The sequence below is a fragment of the Lissotriton helveticus genome, chromosome 6 (genome assembly GCF_964261635.1).
Source record: "Lissotriton helveticus chromosome 6, aLisHel1.1, whole genome shotgun sequence".
In the NCBI taxonomy this organism is placed as follows: Eukaryota; Metazoa; Chordata; class Amphibia; order Caudata; family Salamandridae; genus Lissotriton; species Lissotriton helveticus.
Genome location: NC_136067.1, coordinates 1541761660 through 1541783117, shown reverse-complemented (window position 1 = coordinate 1541783117; position 21458 = coordinate 1541761660). Strand labels below are relative to the sequence as shown.

The 21458-nt window shown below is 48.0% G+C and overlaps 1 protein-coding gene across 1 annotated transcript; it reads right to left on the bottom strand.

Moving 5' to 3' along the window:
• Nucleotides 1–15575: 15575 nt before the first annotated feature.
• Nucleotides 15576–20136, bottom strand: LOC144761815 (homeobox protein Nkx-2.2a-like). Its single transcript, XM_078647051.1, has 2 exons — nucleotides 19854–20136; nucleotides 15576–16159 (listed from the first exon to the last, which is right to left on the bottom strand). Exons 1-2 carry the CDS (start codon nucleotides 20095–20097, stop codon nucleotides 15576–15578), a joined length of 828 nt encoding a protein of 275 aa, XP_078503177.1. The 5' UTR covers nucleotides 20098–20136.
• Between the last annotated feature and the right edge of the window lie 1322 nt (nucleotides 20137–21458).

Sequence of the window (21458 nt, the reverse complement as noted above, 5' to 3'; positions counted from 1 at the left end):
ACCCACTTCGTCAACGACTAAAATCACAGGGAGAAGATCTACGGCAAAGGCCCCTGTGGGATCCGTTGGGCATTGAAGCACCGGCCCAACGAGGAGCTACCCTATGATGAAACATGACATCCCCGGGGTGTGTGAGGGCCCTTGCTTCTTAATGAGCTTTACCACTCCCACAAAGCCATAGCAAACACCCTGCTTCTAGCGAGCTAGAGCACAAAATATGCTCTAGCTTGCTGGAACCAGAGCACAATTACTTTTAGTCACAGGGAGCTGCCTTTGTAGCAGCTCCCTATGTCAAAAAGCAATGCCTGCTGGAGGCGGGGAGCTACCAGGTACTGCTGGGGCCTTCAGGCCCTAATGAAGAGTGGGTGTTCTGGGAACACCTACTTAAAGATTGGCAAGCCTGAGGGGTCCCCGGGGCCAGATTTGTCCTGGGGAGGAGGGCCGGGCAGCATCCACCCCATCTAGAAATGGTTGGGCCTCGGGGGATGGGTCCCCAGGGGCAAATTTGCCCGGGTAGAGGGTCTGCGCAGCTCCTCTCCCCATAAACTTTAAAAAATGCCAGGCCCTGGGAAATTGGGTCACCGGGGCCGAAATCGGCCAATGGAGTTTGGGCTGTGCAGCCCCCTCCCCTATTAGAGGTAGGCTGGGCCCCAAGGGATGGGTTCCCCAAATGCGAAATCGGCCCAGGGAGGCAGGCTTCACCAAACCCTCCCCTAAATATATATATAAGTCTGGGACCCAGGGATGGTGTCCCCAGGGCCAAAAATGGCTTGGGAGGGGCCGCGCAGCCCCCTCCCCCATTTGACTAGGCCTGGCCCTGGGGGATAGGGTTCCCGGGACTGAAATTGGCCAAGGGAAAAGGACCAATCAGTGATATCTTTTGAAAAGTCATCAGTGATGTCATATAAAATGTCATGAGTGATGTCACTGAGCATGACATGAGTCATGTAACTAAGCAGCGCATTCCGGGGTGTAAGTTATAGTTAACCTTTGGTTTTTTCAGTGATATACATATATATATATATATATATATATATATATATATATATATATATATATGCACCAAATAATTCCCACCACTTCCGGCGTGCGGCGAGGAAGGAACTCAGACCACCACAGCGAGTCAGGCAAGATGCAGATTTTATTTGCGCTTCTTCTCCAGCCTGCAACATACATATATAACGGAAATGATGGCTGAATAAAATCAAAATAGCAGCATGAAGTTGTGGTCTCGCCGTCCATTTTTTCCCCGGAGGAAGGGAAGTTCTAGGAGTGGCATTTATATATATATATATATATATATATATATATATATATATATAGAAAGAGAGAGAGAGAGAGAGAGAGAGAGATATTATTTACAGAGTCAGGATTGTCACCCATACAGACAGGGGACATATTTGAAAACAATGTAGGAGAACTTTGATGTGTCCCTTTAAAAGCCCTTTGTTTTGTAAAGCTAAAAATATGATAGATTGACATACATTTGGTATGGATCCTTGCCATCTGACGAGACATTTCCCACTCTACCTGCCGGTCCTACATCTTGCATGAGTAGATTATGCACGTCTTAATGCCAGAGAACTCAATATCAGCTACTTTTAAATTAGTTTGTTTGATATATATTATTTACAGAGGTTTGAGACGGTAGAAGTGCACCATTTACCCCTGCATAAAATAAGCTAAAATAAGAATTATTATGACAACTGCGGGCTTGTGCTGACTTAACCTTGTTGGGGTGTGTTGCTGTGGCCCCTGACTGCTAACCTTAATAGGAGCAAATCTTTGTGTACTTCGCCCACCTCTCGCGGCTCCCGCTCCGCGGGAGCCACTCGTTCCTGTTCTCTGTTTGCCAAGGGAGTGCTGCCTTTAACAACGTGGAGAACTGCTGCAGCGCTGAACTTGTTGCCGGACACCCACCCACAGGCTAGTTACGGGACTGCGAGGACCAGCTTGCTGAGCGGCGTTGATCGGCCGCAGCTGGTTCTCTTCCCGCCCTCGCTGCAGAATAAAATTGCTGTGGAGACCCTACCTGGTGGATTGTGCTGACTTAACCTTGTTGGGGTGTGTTGCTGTGGCCCCAGACTGCTGACCTTAATAGGAGCAAATCTTTGTGTACTTCGCCCACCTCTCGCGGCCCCCGCTCCCCGGGTGCCGCTCGTTCCTGTTCTTTGTTTGCCAAGGGAGTGCTGCCTTTAACAATGTGGAGAACTGCTGCAGCGCTGAACTTGGTGCCGGACACCCACCCACAGGCTAGTTACGGGACTGCGAGGACCAGCTTGCTGAGCGGCGTTGATCGGCCGCAGCTGGTCCTCTTCCCGCCCTCCCTGCAGATTAAAATTGCTGCGGAGACCCTACCTGGTGGATTGTGCTGACTTAACCTTGTTGGGGTGTGTTGCTGTGGCCCCGGACTGCTGACCTTAATAGGAGCACATTTTTGTGTACTTCGCCCACCTATCGCGGCCCCCGCTCCGCGGGAGCCGCTCGTTCCTGTTCTCTGTTTGCCAAGGGAGTGCTGCCTTTAACAACGTGGAGAACTGCTGCAGCGCTGAACTTGGTGCCGGACACCCACCCACAGGCTAGTTACGGGACTGCGAGGACCAGCTTGCTGAGCGGCAATGATCGGCCGCAGCTGGTCCTCTTCCCGCCCTCCCTGCAGAATAAAATTGCTGCGGAGACCCTAACTGGTGGATTGTGCTGACTTAACCTTGTTGGGGTGTGTTGCTGTGGCCCCGGACTGCTGACCTTAATAGGAGCAAATCTTTGTGTACTTCGCCCACCTCTTGCGGCCCCCGCTCCGCGGGAGCCGCTCGTTCCTGTTCTTTGTTTGCCAAGGGAGTGCTGCCTTTAACAACGTGGAGAACTGCTGCAGCGCTGAACTTGGTGCCGGACACCCACCCACAGGCTAGTTACGGGACGGCGATGACCAGCTTGCTGAGCGGCGTTGATCGGCCGCAGCTGGTCCTCTTCCCGCCATCCCTGCAGAATAAAATTGCTGCGGAGACCCTACCTGGTGGATTGTGCTGACTTAACCATGTTGGGGTGTGTTGCTGTGGCCCCGGACTGCTGACCTTAATAGGAGCAAATCTTTGTGTACTTCGCCCACTTCTCGCGGCCCCTGCTCAGCGGGAGCCGCTCGTTCCTGTTCTCTGTTTGCCAAGGGAGTGCTGCCTTTAACAACGTGGAGAACTGCTGAAGCGCTGAACTTGGTGCCGGACACCCACCCACAGGCTAGTTACGGGATTGCAAGGACCAGCTTGCTGAGCGGCATTGATCGGCCGCAGCTGGTCCTCTTCCCTCCCTCCCTCACCGTCATCTATTTTATTGGAAGCTAACCCGGGCACGCGGGATGCGCGCGGGCGTGCGCCGGGCTAAGCCCGGGCCCGTTTTAGCCCGTTGTAGACCGAGTGAGACTGGACCGGGCTCCCCCCCAGGTTCTGTGAGTTTCCAATCTCTAAGTCTATTTGACTCTACTACAAACTGTTAAGCCTTTCCTTTTACAGTTGTGTTTGTGATTCTGTTTATTGTGCTTAGCACCTTATCATGTCTACCAGAGGTTCCCGGAGCAAAACGGCAGCGGGTGGAGAAAAGTTGATTGGCCCATTGGATAGTTTTATCGTAAGGGCCAATTCGTTTATAGATCAAGAGATCATTCTTATGCAACGTAGAGTGCCCCAAGATCTGGCCCTGGCAAAGAGATCGTCCTTGGGTCTGATTGCTGCTGCTAGAACCCCAGTGCAGGCTAGAGAACCAGGCCTTGTACATACCCATGCTGACATACATAGTGTTCCAAATGAGGTTGATTTGTCGGTGTCCCAACTTCAAACCGACTCTCAATTAAGCCTGGGTCTGGAAAAGACCCCTGAATTAGTTATGAACTTAACACCAGTTGACAACAGCAATAGGCGGTCCAGGGGAAGGAGGGAGGGGGCCATACCAAAGAAAAAGGGAAAAAAGAACAACTTAAAGAAGCCTGGGGAGGTATTGGAATTTACCAATAAACTAAGAGAGGTACCAGACCAACTTTCACTAATAGGGGATGGTCAATCACCTTTCGTTGGGACAAATGGGGAGGTTAGCTTGGGTAGCGTTGAGGCTTCAGCCATTCTTTTTGGGGATTCTAAAGATGAAGAAGCCGACTGGCTACTTCTAACTAGAATGGGTGAGCTTCTCAAACTGTATCTCTCACCAATAGAAATCAGACTCCTAAATATAGAAAAACAGTTAGGCGACCTATGCACCTACACCAAGAATCAATCGAACTTTGTGGCTCCCAAAGTTGGGGCCAATAAACCTAATCAAGCAAACAAATCGAATAAACCAGCGGGTCCATTAGTCAAACAAACACCAACCCCTGTGGTTCCTGCAAAACCAAAGACCCCTGCAGTTACAGAGAGCAAGACGATAGATAAACCTACAAACCCTAGCACACACCGTACTGAAGAACAAAAAACTACTAGGCCCCTGTCTGTGCCTCCAGTCAGGGATTGGAATAGGGGTGCAGCAGATAGTAGGCTCGCTGTTAACTTGCCGCCTGAGGCGAGCCCCTATGTAGTTGTCATGACGGGGGTTCCAGAGCTGACTAACTATGTGGAGGAACCGACTTGGTGGTTAATGAACAAGGTTCACCACTGGCTAGATCAAAATAAACCCCTTCCACATAATCGGTCGAGCAAGATTGTAATGGTGCGCAGGGTACCCTGGGTAGGGCAGGAGAGGAAATCAACTCAGGGTGATTGCATTGTGATAAACGTTGAGGATCCCTGTATGGCCGACTACATTTGCTCTTGGAGAGGACAGGGTGGTATTGAAGGCATTGAAACTAAACGCCTTTCCTTTTTTTATCCACCTAGGAGCCGTTTGGACCCTGATTACGAGGGGAATTGGCATAGAATAGGCCGTCGAGACTGGGGAGGCGATTGGGGGGATTAGGGCGGGAACTTCAATAGAAACCTCAATAGGAATATTGCCTTCAGGGACTCTTGGAGAGGCATTCAGACTGCTAACAGATTCAGTTGCCTTGAGATGGTAGATTGACTGCCACCGGCTGCGGCAGACCTGTCTGGGCATTGGGAGGGGTGCATTGGATCCAATGAGGAGCTTAGACATATGGTCCTTGGTGATTTGGGGACTTCCTCTGGGGGGAGGGATGGGGTTGGATTATCATCGTCCATTAGTCCACCCGCCATAGACCAGGGGACGACTAGGCTGGAAGCATTGGAGAGTCACCATTCTAAGGAGACTGAAGCTAATATGTCAGCTAAAATTGAGTCATTAACCAAGTTTGTGGGGGATGATGGAGATAGAGAGAGAGCAGTTCACCCTTCCCGGTCTAGTTGTACGCTAATTACTGTTACGAAAGATTTAGGGACACCTCCTTATGATCAGAGGGTTAGGATGGGCCTACTATCTTGGAATATAGCGGGCCTGTCAAACAAAATAAAGGACCCTATTTTCCTGGCACTGGTTGGCAAATTTGATATAATTTGTCTCCAGGAATGCTGGGAAAAATCTGAGCTACACCTAGAGGGCTACCACACACATTTTTCTGCGTCACAGCCGAACAATAGAGGCAGACCCTCAGGGGGGTTATGTACTTTCATTTCTAATAGTGCCAACTTAAGCAGTAAATGTCTAAATAAGGGGGGAACAATTAATACCAGGTTCTCTCGATAAAGCCGGGTGAAAATCAGTCCATTACCCTGATTAACCTGTATAATAATATCCCAAAGGCTGACCAATATAGGGTCTTAGAAGATCTAAATGAGGCCTAACGTCGGGGAACAGGGCCTGAACAGAACGAACGATATATCATCGTGACGGGTGATTTTAACTGCCACCTATGCCCATATAGCCACACTGAGATATGTGGGTTGGTGAATCTTGAGGGCGACCCTTGCACTCACTTTGAGCATTCTGCGCTTGGGAATTTGTTTAACAATTTATTATTTGACTGGGACCTAGGTTTTGTAAACAAATTATGTAACCCACAGGTCAACTTTCAACCCACTTTTGTTGGGCGGGGGTCTCGGTCAGTTATAGATTATACACTGGTTTCTACAAGCTACCATCGCAGTGTTCTCTCATTTAATACTGAGCATATTGCGCTTAGTGATCATTTTCCCGTTAGTTCTAGCTTTGATGTAGGGCTGCGTGGAAGCAAAGCTCCAAACGTAGCCGCAAACTTATATTGTCATGGGATCTCGTTGACCAGAACTAATGGCTATGTAATTAAATGGAATAAGGTAAATCCCACAAATTTCCTGCAGAATTTAGTTGAGGGTCAGCTAGAGGATTTTAAGATTTGCCTTGAGGATATCCCCAATCCTACTAAGGTTAATGATGCATCCCATAAGATTTCTGCCAATATTAACAGTAAATTGACTGGTACAGCACGGGGAGAGGGGAACCGTAAAATTGAGGGATGGTTCAACCATGAGTGCACTAAAGCACACTCCAATTTAATACAAACTTTAAAAAAGACCCCAAGAAACGTGTTGGATATCAGATTAGCAAGGGCATTCTATAAGGCTACCCTACAAAAACGACGTAAGGATCTGAAGAAGGCAGCCTGGGGAGCATTATTAAAGGCAAGCTCTCTAAAAGATACAACTGCTTTTTGGAAAGCAGTAAATGCCCCTTTTTTCGTTGAAAGGAATGTTGACCAGGTGGAGATCGCTATAGAGGAGAATGTCTGGGTCAATTATTTTACTGAGCTCTACAAGCAAGATCCCCGGATCAGTTCTAGGCCATCAAGCCCTGTTCAGCCAAATATTGTAGAGCCTACTACTGCAGACCTATTCCCATTGAATGTAGTTTTTTCTTTACCAGAGGTGGAGTTAGCAATAGCAGAAAGTTCTAATAGTAAAGCCCCGGGTCCAGATGGTATCCCAATAGATATCTATAAAGACAACATCACCCTGTGGGCACCGCTCCTGACTAACGTGCTAAACAGCTGTAACAGCAAAGGCTTTCCAACAACGTGGCAGGAAGCTATTGTAGTACCTATATTTAAAAAGGGGGATCGTGATGATCCTAAATGCTATAGGCCTATCTCCCTCCTCGATTCTTTGATGAAGGTCGCTGGTAGAATTCTATTAAACAGACTGCAGATTTGGGCTGAGGACGAAGCTGTCCTCTCTAAATTTCAATATGGCTTCAGGTCTGGATTAGTCACTGTTGAACAGGGCCTAAATCTGGTCATGTTGATAGGCAAATACACTGCAGCTAAGAGGGGCAACCTATTTATGACATTTGTAGATCTTAGTTCAGCCTTCGATTGTCTGAACCACAACATCATGTGGGCAACTTTGGGAGATCTTGGCATTGACCCGAACATCCTTAACTTCCTAAAAGAACTCTATAGGGGAGCAGGAGCAAAAGTTCGTTATGGTAGGAATGGTGAATGCACTTCCAAATTTCCAATTAGGAAGGGTGTACGCCAGGGATGTATTTTGGCACCTATTCTTTTTAATTTCTATATTAATAGTGTGGCAGATCATTTAACTAAATTAGAGGTAGATTACCCCCAAATTGATGGTGAACCAGTGCCCATTTTACTATATGCCGATGATGCGGCTATTATGGTTAGAACCCAAGTAGGCCTCCAAAAGGCACTAACCTGCTTCTCAGCATACATGGGAGATAGGGGCCTTAAGATCAATGTCGGGAAAACCTTCACCATGTGTTGTTCAATACAGGCAAAAATTTCTTGCCACACACATTTAGGAAAGTCAAAGATAGGTTTAACTAATTCGTTTTCATATTTAGGGATCGTTTTTAATAAAAGGGGAAATTGTAACACTGCTAATAAGTCTAGGAATCTAGCCTTCTCACGTGCTATTGGTGCACTAAAGCAGTTTGCCAATAAATTAGGAGGCAGGCAGTGCACATTTTGCTCGATATATATAGAGCTAAATGCGTATCTACTGCGGTCTATGGTGCTGGCATCTGGGGAGTCGCAGATTGTCGAGAAATTCAAGCAAAGGAAAATGGTTTCTTGCGATATCTGCTTGCTGTCCCCAAATCCACCTCCACTTATGTCTGCCACAAGGAGCTGGCTGTGGTCTATATTTCAGATTTGATTAAGATCATCCCGGTGTTGTTATGGCACAAAATCTGGACCACTACAGACACTGTTTTCAACAGGGCGACTATCATGGATTGTATTAAACTAGAGGGATCTAAACAGATTCAATGGCTCTCCTATGTGCAGGAATTTCTTACAAATATAGGGTGCCAAGAATTCTATAATTCACCCTTATCAACGTCCTTAATTACAAGAAAAGCTTTGAAGGATTCCTGTCTTGCCTTCTTGGAAGATCAACGCTGGTCTTTAGAGGGAAAGAAGGCTTCTGTTATTTATCACCAGTGTTTGCTGCAGGGCCCTGGCCTGCAGCTCTACCTGTCACCTGACCAGACAAGCTACACCAGAATGCTTTTAACTCGTTTGAGAACTGGTAGCTTTTTTAGGATGTTAACTCTTCCCAACCCTAATGACTGGTCGTTAACATTAGATAAGTGCCCGTGTGATGATTGCTCAAATCAATCTACTATTCATTGCGTTTTGTTCTGTAGATTTTATGAGTGGGGGCGGAAGAGATACCTACTACCTCTTTTGAGGTCCTGGAATTTGAGACAATGTAGACCCGCCTTACTTAAACTACTCACACTATCTGATGAAATGACTACTATTGCTGTATCTAAGTATTTGAAATTCGCAATCAGATGTAGATCTACTATGGGATAACTGCAGTGGCATATTTACAAACAAAAAAACTGTTTTTAGAGGGTATCCCATTATGAATTATGTCTAACTGTATGTACTTTTAAATGTGTCTAACTTGAGTTTTTATTTGAATGTACATATTTTTAAATTGTACTTTTATGATTGCATTCTAAAATCGAATAAAGCTATCTTTTGACTTTGACTTTGACAACTGCGGGCCCCTTCATAGTCTGGTAATCTATAAAATGTTGTAAACTTGGGAGCCTTCTGATGTATTTGTTGTCTGTCCTTTCTGTGGTGGCGCGCGCGCACCAACAGACATTGCTTTCTGCAGTGGTTTGCGGTGTAAGCACTGTAAAGCAACTGTACTTGGCGCTCGGCGAACATGGTGAGCCCCAGTGCTCACAGCAGTCTGACAGAGTGGCCTGCCCCTCCTGCCTTGTGAAATAGCCCCCTTCGCCTGACCATAAAACTTCCAGAGAATGGTGACTGGTGGTGACCGGGCAGGGACCTGCCACCGTAAGGTGTCTGTACAGAATGCTTGCTATTTTACGATAGGCCCAGGGCCCTGGCCGGGTACTGGGCCTGTGAAACCAGACACAAACATGCCACGGGCCTTGAGAAAAAAGGCCCCTGGCTCTTCAGACCTCCACCAGAATAGATATCGCACGAATTTTTAATTCGTCTTCCTTTCAGGAACAACAATGGCGCGCCTGAAAGCTGGACACAGTTTGGGTGTCGCGGGGTCCCCGGGCCCAGCTGTCCATATGTGCTGCAGCATGTACGACACGGCCCACAATGGGCGCAAGTGACAGGCCGGACAAAACCCGGGGGGGCTCCCCTGACTCGGGGATGCACTGCCCCCCCAGCAGCCCATTCATGAAGAGAGAAAGGAGAGGCCTCTTGTCCCGGCGCCCCTTCCTCAGTATGCACGCCCCTGACATCCTCGGCGCCCAGCCTCCCGCATTGAGCGCGTTTTGTGCGGCTACTGTATATTGTTCAAAGATAGACTGCGCACACTGCCCCTCCGCCGGTGGGGGCGGCCACACAGGGCTCCGCGGCCCTCAGTCACTTAATAAGAGCCCGGAACAGGGGGGAGTGACTATCATCTGTCTGATGCCGCAGCGCACTGAAAACGGCGAGAGGCCGGCTATGCGCATAATCTGTTGGGCGCAGAGGGACCCCCCACCCCCTTCAGTACAGGATGTAACACAAGTCACACAAATATTGTGTATGCGTTTTATGACGTAAGCGCGTCTGTGAGGAAATCTGTAATATCTACTGTCTGCTAGCGCAGCAAAATACATTATCTTTCCGTTCGTCCGTCGTCCATCCAGACAGCTAGGTTGACATATTAATTGATATAATAGAGAGATGTATGAATTGTACAGAAACATACTTATGTTCTAGATACATATTTACTTCGAAGCCGATTGATGGTGTGCGTGTGTGTGTGTTGGGGGGGGGGGTGCATTATGGTGTAGCACGCATTGTACTTGCCCTCCCTGCCTAATTTTTAAGGGGCCCAAAGTTTTGCTAAGAAGCTCGAGGCTAGCGCTATCTAAGGTCTGGCTGAGCAAGGCCAAGGCTGTGTAGTCTTGATTCTACCTCGCGCCGCTTCCTTCCACCACCCTATACTTCCGGTCTCTTTATTTCACTCCTGCAGGCTCATTTTCCTTCCTGCTTTCTTACTTTGCCCTCGTGTTTTCGTCTTTCTGTCACTCCTGCTTTCACCCGTTTGTGTTTTCACTACTATGCTCCGGATCAAAGTCTGTGGGGGAAAAATAAGGCCCGGACCCTTACCATAAATGGCCGCCGGTGGGTTCCACCTGTAACCACTGGCACAAATTAAGCACTGCTGATCCGATTATGAGGGGTGAGTGGAATTTGCGTAATTGCGGTACGTAAATCTCTGCAAAAAGGTAAAAAAGTCTCCGCAAACAAGCAGAAATTCCGCGAACACGCATAATTGCGTGTTCGCGATGCTTTTTTCCTGTTCGCAATCGCTGTTTGTGTGCTTGGGGGAAATATCTCACAAACACGCACTTTGAGAACGCGAACAAGCAAAACATTTTGCAAAGTCGTGGAACGCAAAATTTTGGGCAATCTCGCGTTCTCCTCAGACCGCGAAATTACCCAAATTCCGCGAACGGAGAGGAATTTACCGCCCTCTGTCTGATTGCGGCCTGCTTACCCGTCGAAAACAAACCTGTGTGTTTTAACGGGGGTATGCGTCAAGTGCCTCTGTAATAGAAATAGTGCAGTAATACTGTCGAGGGCGCTACTTTACTTCAGTAACTTGCAGCTTGTCTGTCCTATAAGTGACAATGCTTCCAAACAACAGACTGTGCATTATGGGAGGAGGAAAACAATATCATTAACCACGACGAGCTGGTTCTTCCCCGAAGCCTTCCGTTTGAATCTTGCAGAATGCCCCATTATACCCTCTTACCCAGGGCTTTAAGTGGGATTAAAAAACTGGGGGGTCTCTGGGAGGGGCGTGACCAATGTAATTAGGGGCGTGGCTTTAAAACACTTACATTAAAAATCTGTGTTTAGCATAGTGTGCCGCCTGACTTGTATTTGGCTGTTTCTGTCATTGCATCCAGATATGTGATACAACAAGTAACATCATACCAATAACAAGTAAGGACTATTGGCTTTGCCAATGGTTATTAGTTGCATAAAATAAATAAGCAGCAACTATGGCTTGTTACAGATAATATTGAAAAAGCTTCCAATTAAAGCCCTGGTGACACCACGACAATGTTGCTGCTCTTGCGTTTCAGAAAGAGAAGGGAAATCCAGAAAGAAAATGACTCTTTAAAGGATTTCCCTTCCCCCATAATGCTCACCCGGCATGACGTCATGCCGTAACTTCTCCACTAGTGAGAAGTAAGCAGTGTGGGCAGCGCACATCAAGTGCCGGCTATCTCGAAAAGGGGTCTCTATCGGGCAGTTTTGAACCCTGGCACTTTTTTTCTGGACTGCAGTGATAGCAAACTGCTGTCACTGCAGCCCGGGGGAAAAAAACGGACCGCCTGTGCCAGGGCTCAAAACAGAGGGCTCAAAACAGAGCCAGAAAGAGACCCGTTTCGAGGCCCCTTTTAAAAAACTGCCGGTGCTCAGACCCCTTGAGACCCGGCCCACTTAAAGCCCTGCTCTTACCCCATTTCAGTCCATAAGTGTTCCCTCACCCCACATAACCTGGATGCACACACCTCATCCACGCCTGCGCGCGGGACACAGTGCACCTGCCGCCATGGACTGATTAAATGTGATAGCATTGGTGCCGGTGTAAATTTACATCAATATTTGCCCCAAACCTATCGCACTGTTTTGTCAATGAAGGTATTGCTTTTGCACTTCTCGGCGTGTGAAATGTACGCATTTTTGCACGAGTCAGTGCGTGCGAAGGTGGCTCCAAAATTACATCAACCCCATTGAAAGTCGACGCAGTAAGGCAAAGTTGGTGCAAACCCACTCATTCTGACGCCTGCCTCATATTCTCCACACGTCCAACACGGAAGCTATTGAGTGGTGACTATTTGTGGACAGTGTTTCTTAAAGAAATAACACCGTCCTTTAGTCAACACGGCCCAGAATAACAGCTAGCTACCACACTCCGACACAAATAAACCTGCAGCCTCTGGAATTCGCCAGCTCTTTATTTGTACCGGTGCTTGTTGGTGCTGGCCAACTAAACTCATTACAGGGGACCAAGAGTTAATTCTTTCATCGTTATAGGTTGGCCCTGGGAAAAGAAAGGCAAATGAAGAAAGCGGGAGAATGATGGGGAGAAATACAGTGAATGGCAATATAGGGAGAAAGCCTGCCACAAGAGCGAGGTAAAGGCACAGAAAATGGCGGTGGGAAAAAGGGGCATCAGATGGAATCGGGTAATGGTAGAAGGAAATCACAACATCAGCAGTGCCGACGACTGGCTTCGAATGAGAACTCTGCACCCTCACACTTTTCCCCCCTCCCACATTAAGCTCTGTGTGGACATCTGGACGCAGGCGCTCTTTTTGGTACCCAGGCCTGCCTGTGCTTTAAAAATGAACTGAAACAGTTACCAGCAGCGACTGACCTGCGCTGGGTCGTGTTTGCCCCTGGGTCACTGCCCTTCACCCACGGAGGGCGCGCAGAGGCTGCGCATTAGCACACGGAGCTGCTGTAGGTGAGGTGCGTGGGTGGAATGCCCACTAAATATGAGCCTCTGGCCGCGCACTTCGTACCCCGCACGACTCCTTCTTAATAATTGTTTATGTTGACAGAGCCGGCCTATGAAGCTTAGGGAGCGAATGCAGCACCAACCAGGCACACACACCGACCCGCTACCTTCTAAACGGTGCACGCTCGCTTTAAATACGGTCCCCATTCTAAAGAGTGAGTACAACCCCTGCACAGCACGCGCGCGCACACACACACTAACACGCGGACATGCATACCTTCTAAAGGGAGTACATTCACTTTAAACACGGTCCCCTTTCTAATCAGTGAGTACAAACCATGCAGAGCACGCACGCACACACGCACGCCCACACACACTAACACGCGGACCCGCATACCTTCTAAAGGGAGTAGTACATTTGCTTTAAACACGGGCCCCATTCTAAACAGTGACTACAGACCCCTGCACAGCACCCACGCGCACAAACCCACTCACACGCGCACCAGCTTACGTTCTAAACGGTGCAAATTCGCTATATACGAGTGCCCATTCTAAAGAGTGAGTGGAAACCTTGCACAGCAGGCACGCGCGCGCACACACACACTCACAAGCGGACCCACCGCATACCTTTCTAAAAGGTGTACACTCGCTTTAAGTGCAGTCTCCATTGTAAACATGGTATACAAACCCTAAACAGCACACACGCAAACAAACACACAATGTAAACGCTGTGCATACGCCCACTGAACAGTGTGCAAGCACGCACGCACCAGTGCACAACCATACTCTAAACAGTTTACACAGGTTCCGAAAAGTGCGCACACACAAGCACACTTTCCAAACGGTGTCCACATACTTTAGACCTCGTAACACTTCTAAATATTGCGTACACAGTGTGAGCAGAGTACAACCGCAGACACACATACTATACACGTTGTGCAAACACACTCTCAACTGTGCACCTACACACTGAACCGTGTACATACACAAATACACTGTGCAACCCCACCCTAAACAGTGCTCGCGCGCGCGCGCACACACACGGTGAGGTGATAACGGTGCGAATGTGGCCTGCCCCTTTTATGGTGGGATTAACTGGGCAGCGAGGGGTCCTGGGCGCTGTTCAAACAATTCAAGGGGGGAAAAGTGCACCTCGGAGTCCGCGGCCCCCGTGACTCGTGGAAGGGAAACAAAGGGGGGGGGGGGGGGTTGTAATACTGTAACCACCGGCAGTAAAAGCTCCTCGGCTGAAGGGCCACTCACTCCTTCCCTGAAGTGGGGCAAGGTTTACTTTTCACCTCTCTCGAGACGCTGGGAGCCCCCAGACGGGACACCTCACACCACAGACAGCCGCCGGGACATGACCCGCCCATCACTTGTGGGATGAAAGGGTAGCAAGTGTATGTTTGTGAAACCAGACGTACACGTGAAACGGGCACTTATGGAAGAAACGTGCACGGACTAGGATATATTGACATCATGGCTAATAATGTGAATGTTAGGACATATTAATAAAACAGCCACGTTTACAATCTGGAACAACGCTGTACTTGAGGTGTGAGCCGATTTCGAGCAAAAAGTAGTCATCCTGAATAATAATAATCATAATACTCACATAAAGAAATAAAAATAATAATTAAAACAATTATTATTATTGTCATAAATGAGTCTCAGCTTCTGTGCGCAATGAATGCCTTACTACAAACAACCAACAAACGTCACAACAATCTTACCTTTTAAAACGCCGCATTTTATTACAAATCTTATAAAAATGGCGAAAAAAGGTGAAAGTACCTTTTCGTTCTTTTAGGACTTGTACACAATGCTTGCTGTAAAATTTCGATGGAAATCGCCTAAAGGGACGTTTTGTTTTCAGTTTTTTCGCAGCCTGCAGGGGAGTTAGATTGCGTGTTACCAAACATTCCCCTCAAACACCCTCCCCCCCCCCCCCCAGAGTTACCGTGGCGTGCAATAACTAAACCCCTAGCGCTTACAATGAAAAGGAGGGGCTTCGTAACGCTGCCTAATTTGTTTCGTCCGTGACCATAAATATTTAAAAAATGTTTCTTAAAAAACAGAGAGGGGAGAATAAAACGCTCTATATTTTAAAAGTGTCCTTCACTTGCTTTATACACAACGGACAACATATCTACAGCACGCAAACAAACTTTACAAAACACAAGAGCAGAGTTCGATGTATGTATCTGTTTCACTTGTAGGTAGGTAGAGGGAGCAGAACTTTGTAAACATGACGAGCAGAAAAAAAAGGTGTCAGGGAGAATCGAAATATCCCCCGCCAAAAATCAAAAAGTCCATAATAATAATTATAATAATATTATTAATAGTTTCCTATTTTCAATGTTTTAAGTTCTGTAGGTGCCTGTAAGCTATGTGCAGACAAAATACTGCCATTTTCCAGGGCACTCCTTTCTCTGATTTAATGTTATTTTTAAAAATCTTTTAAAGTACTGTGCTCCGAGAAGAAAAAATAATATTGTTCTCAAGATAGTTCTTTTTTATTTTTAATGTTTTTGGAACACTGCGTGTCAGTTCGGTGCGCGCCAGTAGCAGTCTACTTCTCAGTGTCTTTACGAGAGTCATTTTCGCGTGTTTTTCCTCAGTTTGAGCCCTGCAGCTCCGGGCAGCAGTGTAAAAGCGTCTCTCGTGTGGGTCTCACCAGGTCCACTGCTGCGCCTGCACCAGGTGGTGCGTGGCCGGGTACTGCGCGTTGCTGCTGGCCGAGCTGTAGTGCGCCGCGCTGTACTGCATGTGCTGCTGCAGGGACTGCGCGCTGTAGGCGCTGAAGGGCAGCCCCCCGGGGAAGGAGGCTGCCAGGTCCTGCGCCTTGAGCGTGTGGCACGGCTTGCCGTCGCGCACCAGCACTGGCACGGCCACCCGGCGCGGGGAGGGCAGCGGCGTCACCTCCATGCCCTTCTCGGCCCGGGCGCGCTTCATCTTGTAGCGGTGGTTCTGGAACCAGATCTTGACCTGGGTGGGCGTCAGGCGGATGAGGCTGGCCAGGTGCTCCCGCTCGGGCGCCGACAGGTAGCGCTGCTGGCGGAAGCGCCGCTCCAGCTCGTAGGTCTGCGCCTTGGAGAAGAGCACCCGCCGCTTGCGCTTCTTGCCCGCCTCGCTGCCGCCGCCGCTGCCCGCCCCCGACGGGTCCTTCTCGGTGTCCGGGGACTCGTCGGCCGAGGGGTCCGGGGACTTGGGCGACGAGGGGTCCTGCTGGGAGTGTCCGGAGGCCAGGCCGTGCACTGTGGAGAGGAAGCAGAGGTCAGCGCACGCGCCCACAAAGCAGTCACTTTCACAGTTACATATTCAGCATATAGCCACAATCCTCATATACCCTATACATTATTAGAGGCACACGATTTAATAGCAAGACATTTAACGCACAACCGCGTACCACCTATAGCTTTATATCTTGCATTAGAAGCAGGTACTTTCATGCCAAATGTTTAACGTATAGCCACATGCCTCCTATACCCTTATCTACATTACTAGACGCGCACACGTTAATAGTAAGCTATTTAACGTATAATCACATTTCACCTATATATAGCTTTATATATTAGGAGCCGGTACTAAAACGGCAGTGGTGTGACATATAGCCACATGACTTCTATACCCTTATGTACATTATCAGAAGAACATACTATAATATGAAGAAGTGTAACATATAGTTACAATCACTACCACCATTGTATACTTCTTTTTAAACGTGTACGAGCTATTGGGGAAAGGTTTGATGTATGTACAAATACCTCTTGGGCATTCTAATAGATTCTAATAGATGGTTTAGACCCCTATATGCCGGTACATGTTTATTTGTTGTTAGTAAAGGGGTTTAATGTATAGATACATAACTTTTCAACCCGTGTACGCGGTAAAAGTACAAATGTTATTCTTAATTGGTTTAAATATGACCGCATACAGTCTAGAACCTTATATAAAGAGTGTTGCGTTAGGAGTAAAAAGGTTTCATATATAGTCACATAGCTCTTCAGCCCGTGAACACGTTGTAAGGTATATATCGACTAAGAGAGAGAAGTTTAAAGTAAAGACGCATGGTTTTCAACTCGTATACACTTAATAACGTCATACGTGTTAATAATAGATTTTAAGTATAACTACATATAACCTTACACCCGTTGCTGCCTTAGTGGAATTAAGCAGGGTGTTGAGAAGACATTCACACATGCCCAGATATGCCTCTCACACCTATGTGCCTTGTTTGAAGCATACAGGGTATGAGAAAGGGGGTTCATATGTACACCCATATATACCTTCCACCCTCTTGTGCAATATTTGAAGCACAAAGGCACGCGTCTATATATGCCTCCCACTCCTGTGTGCCTTTTGGAAGCATCTAAGGTATGTGAAAAGTGAATCATATATACACCCACATATACCTTCCACCCTTGCGTGTCATAAATGAAGCATTAAGGTATGAAAAAGGGGTGTTATATATATACATCTACATATGCCTCCCACCCGCTGTGTGCCTTTTGGAAGCATATAAGGTATGGGAAAGGGGTTTCTCATGTGCCCATATATGCCTCCCACCCTAGTGTGCTTTGTTTGAAGCATACAGTGTATGGAGATGGTAAATTATATACACCTCTAGCTCTCTGCCGACCTCCCATACCTTGTTATACAAACACACGTCCATGGTACGCGCCCCACCTCCACTCTAGTACACTTTATTAAAATAAACATTTTAATAGAAGTTGGTATAATTGTGAGGCTATACCTCTTAAGATATTCTGTGAATTGTCAGTATCATATATGTTAAGAGCAAGGTGCTAGTTTATTACAACATGCTTTATTAGTCATACACTGAATTTTTAAGGTTTGGGGCAATATATCCGATACCCACATTTCCAATCTTGTACACTTGCATTGTATCCTAGATTAACCCGGCCTTTATAGAACGACTCAATTCACACCCTCGTGTATTTGGTTAAAATATACTATTTGCTTTGCAAATAGTCATAAGTGTGCATTTTCTTTCAGAAGATTTATCTGTGTACTGCATTACGTCATCCTGCACTCTGTTAAATACATGGGTCTCAACAGAATTATTTTTTATTTTCATTTATCCTTTTACATTTGTATTCCATGTTAAATGTATAAAATGGTTAATACAAATCTCTGCTTTAACAAAATGTGCCACCTTTAAAATTATCATATATTTAGTTAAAAGCATAATCCCTTTTAGGAGTGTTTTTTCAAATGTAAGCCCCTGTATTTTCTGGTGTTCACTAGGAAAAAAAATAATAATAAAGACGCGGCAAAGGCTGAGATAGAGTAGAACGAGGACATTGCATCTAAATTGATAAAATGTATTAAAAAGTGACACTTCCATTCTCTGTGTCCTTCCTTTGATGTAGCTGTTCTTAAAAGTCTACCAGCTTACATTTCGCGCACTGGGTTCAAGTTTTAAAGCCTGGTTTTAATACTCTTACAAATACTCACTCAACATTGTATATATTTTGCCTCTCCATTTGAGTGCTCAGATCTTTTTGAATAAACTCATTTGCATCTGTAAATAGTCGGTCAAAATTATACTGTTTATTGGGACGGATTTCAGCATGTATTTCCGCCCGTTTAAAATCTTATATCCTCGGTTACCACTTCTAAGACTTTAAAAAAAGAATCTATCTCTTTGATCTGGTTAATACTTGCTAAAAAGCACACGCTTCGAAGTGTTTACTGCTTAAACTATATCCCTTTTGCTTTTAAAACAATGTGTTTAATATATAAAATGAATGCATAAATTGTTTTAAAAAGAGATGTAAAAATGTGTTTAAATGCATCTTTAAAATCATATACCTAGTTTTCTAAAACAGTCTGTCCAGTCTTTATGTTCTGTCAAAGCTGGGAACTCTTAGACATCGACTAACTAGCAAGATTACGCGCGATTATTAAGGGGACATTTTTAAAATGATTTGTCTCTCTATCTGAGACAAACAAATAATAAAATGCGTGGAAATCAATGGTTTAATTACATTGATAGCAAGAGAGATGCTCCCCCAATACCTATCACACATACCAGTGTGGCCTTATCTCTGGGAACGGCACGCAGCCAGCAGTGTCCTCTGATGACCCCTTGCGCCAGCGCGCTGGACAGCGCATTGTGCGCGTTGTACAGGCCTGCGCTGTAAAGAGCCTGCGCTCCGCTGTCCCTGGCGGATTTAAAACCCCATTCGGGGAGAGCCGGCCTGTGTGCACCCATAGACAGCTCTGCTTCCCCGCAAAGTACGTGGATCGATTCTTAAAGAACAGTCTCACAGTCGGCTCATTGATCGGGGCACAGCCGTGTGGAGACATTTGTGCGCTCGAACTGCCAAAAAGCGTGAGTTGAGCAGGGGTCGGGCGACACACAAAGCGCTCTCTGTCTCAACAGTTTGCTATTTGTGTCTGCGTGGAGTCGGTGCTCATCTCCGAGGGACAGGGAGAAAAAACACACACTCCAGCCACGAGAAATCGGAAAGATGATGCTTATATTAAGAGATGCGCGGGGCATGGGCCATTATTTGGAAGAGCAAAACTGAAAGTAAGTGCGCCAGCGCCAGGAGCTTTGATTCGGGACATTCTTGCAAACGAATGAATCAGGCGCCCGAGGCAGGCTGCCAATATCTCCAGAGTGAGTTTACAGCGTGGAGGAGATAAGCCAAGCCTTTCACTCGCCCCCACTCCCTACCGCAGGCTGGGGGGAGGGCGCTCAGACACCCAGGTGTCACGAAAAGTGAAGCGCTGCGAAAACAGTATTTAAAAAATCAGTCTCGCCCAGTGATACCCTTATTACACTAACACACATTCTTAGATGCCAGCTTTCTAGAGAAAAATAGTCCGTTTCCCCTGACAGGTGTCACACAACCTCGCAGGTGCGCAATAGGAGAAGCAGGGGCGCGCGCAGGCAGGCAGGCGCGCGCGGGTACTTACAGGAGTACTGGATGCTCTCGGTGGTGGCCAGCCACCTGGTGTAGGGGTTGTCACTGTTGTCGTAGAACGGGTTCTTCGGGGGCAGGCTCTGCACCGTCCCCAGCGGACTCTGCTTTTTAGGGGCTTCCTCCGCATCCGTCTCCTCGTCGGCCCCCTCGGGCTCGGAGCCCTCCTCGTCGTTGGTGTCCGGGAGGTCTAAAATGTCCTTCACCGAGAAGCCCGTCTTGGTGCTGCCCAGCGCCATGCTCTGGGGCGGGGAGGGGGTGCCCACTGTCTTGTCGGTTCCAGTCCTTACAATCCAAGGGTCAGGCTAGGGGGTCGGGCGCGGGTGATGATGGCCTGTGGGGCGAGGAGGCTAGCTGGGGCGACAGGGACGCGCCAAGGTGGCCACGGCACTGTGGACAGGTGCGTTCACCAAGGGGTCCTCTGAGGCGCACTGGATTGCAGGTGGATGTGGCGAGGTGCGGGTGGCTGGCTGGCGCCCCGAGTCAGGGTGGACGTCACTGGAGAGCCCTGCTCGAGCGCTCTGCTGCAGAGGTGGCTGCTTGGGTGGATGCTGGCCCTGCTGAGCGCATCGGGATGCGGTTCGAGGTGGCCACCCGTATCCAGCCGGCAGAGTGGCCAGGTGCCTTCACTGCGTACTTCCACTCAGGAGCACTGAGTACAGCTGGTGGTGGGAAGCAGGGGTGTCCAGCTGTCCGCCTGTCCTGCTGAGGCGAACTGAGCTGCAGTTGTTGGCAGGGGTGGCTGGCCGAAGCCCAGGGTAGAGTGTCAAGGCGCTTTCAATAGAGAGTCCCGGTGAGGCGCGCTGGGATGGTGGTACCACACGGCAGGGTGTCCAGTCGCCTTCACTGGCGGCTCCTGCTGCAGCTGCGGTTGAAGGTGGCGTGGTGCAGGGGTGGCCGGTCGTAGCCCCGTCCGGGTGCCCAGGTGCCTTCACAGGAGAGTCCTGCCGAGGAGAGCGGAGCTGCGGCTGCCTGCTGCCTGGCCAGAATAAGCCATTGCCGGCGTCTCCAGTCCATATAAGGTTGCCGTGCACACACCGGACCTGCAGAGATCAGAGGAGAGGAGGCATTAAAAAAAAGGCTGGCCACGTGTGGGCGGGTCCTAGGAGTCAAGTGGATGAAGACAGTGTTTGCAGACGTGAAATTGTGGGTTTTGGGGGGAGCTCTGAGCGCCCACCATTGGCGCTGCGGCAAGCCGTGAGTGGTGTAACGTGTCAATTAATTACAAAGACGGGGAGGGCCCTTTTACACGGTATTTACATACAAAGGACCTCCAAGCATTCCCGATACCCCACACACTCCAGAGGACGGTTTTAGCAAATTGTCTAAAGGACGGAGGAGAAGAAAAAAAAAAGCCCTGCAGCATTCATGCCCCCCACTCTTCGAGGAAACTGGGAGAAAGGGCTGCTCCGAGAGAGGCAGCGGTACACTCTGGGCCTCCCCAATTACCGGCTCTTACCTAAACACGGCGCCGCTCAGATGGCAACAGGCCCGCGTATGCAAACCTCCTTGGTCAATATTTTGGTTGAGGCTTAAGGATGAGTAGTGTGCGTTAAACAACACTCAATTTATTCGGGCTGGCTCCAAAATAAACCAGCGA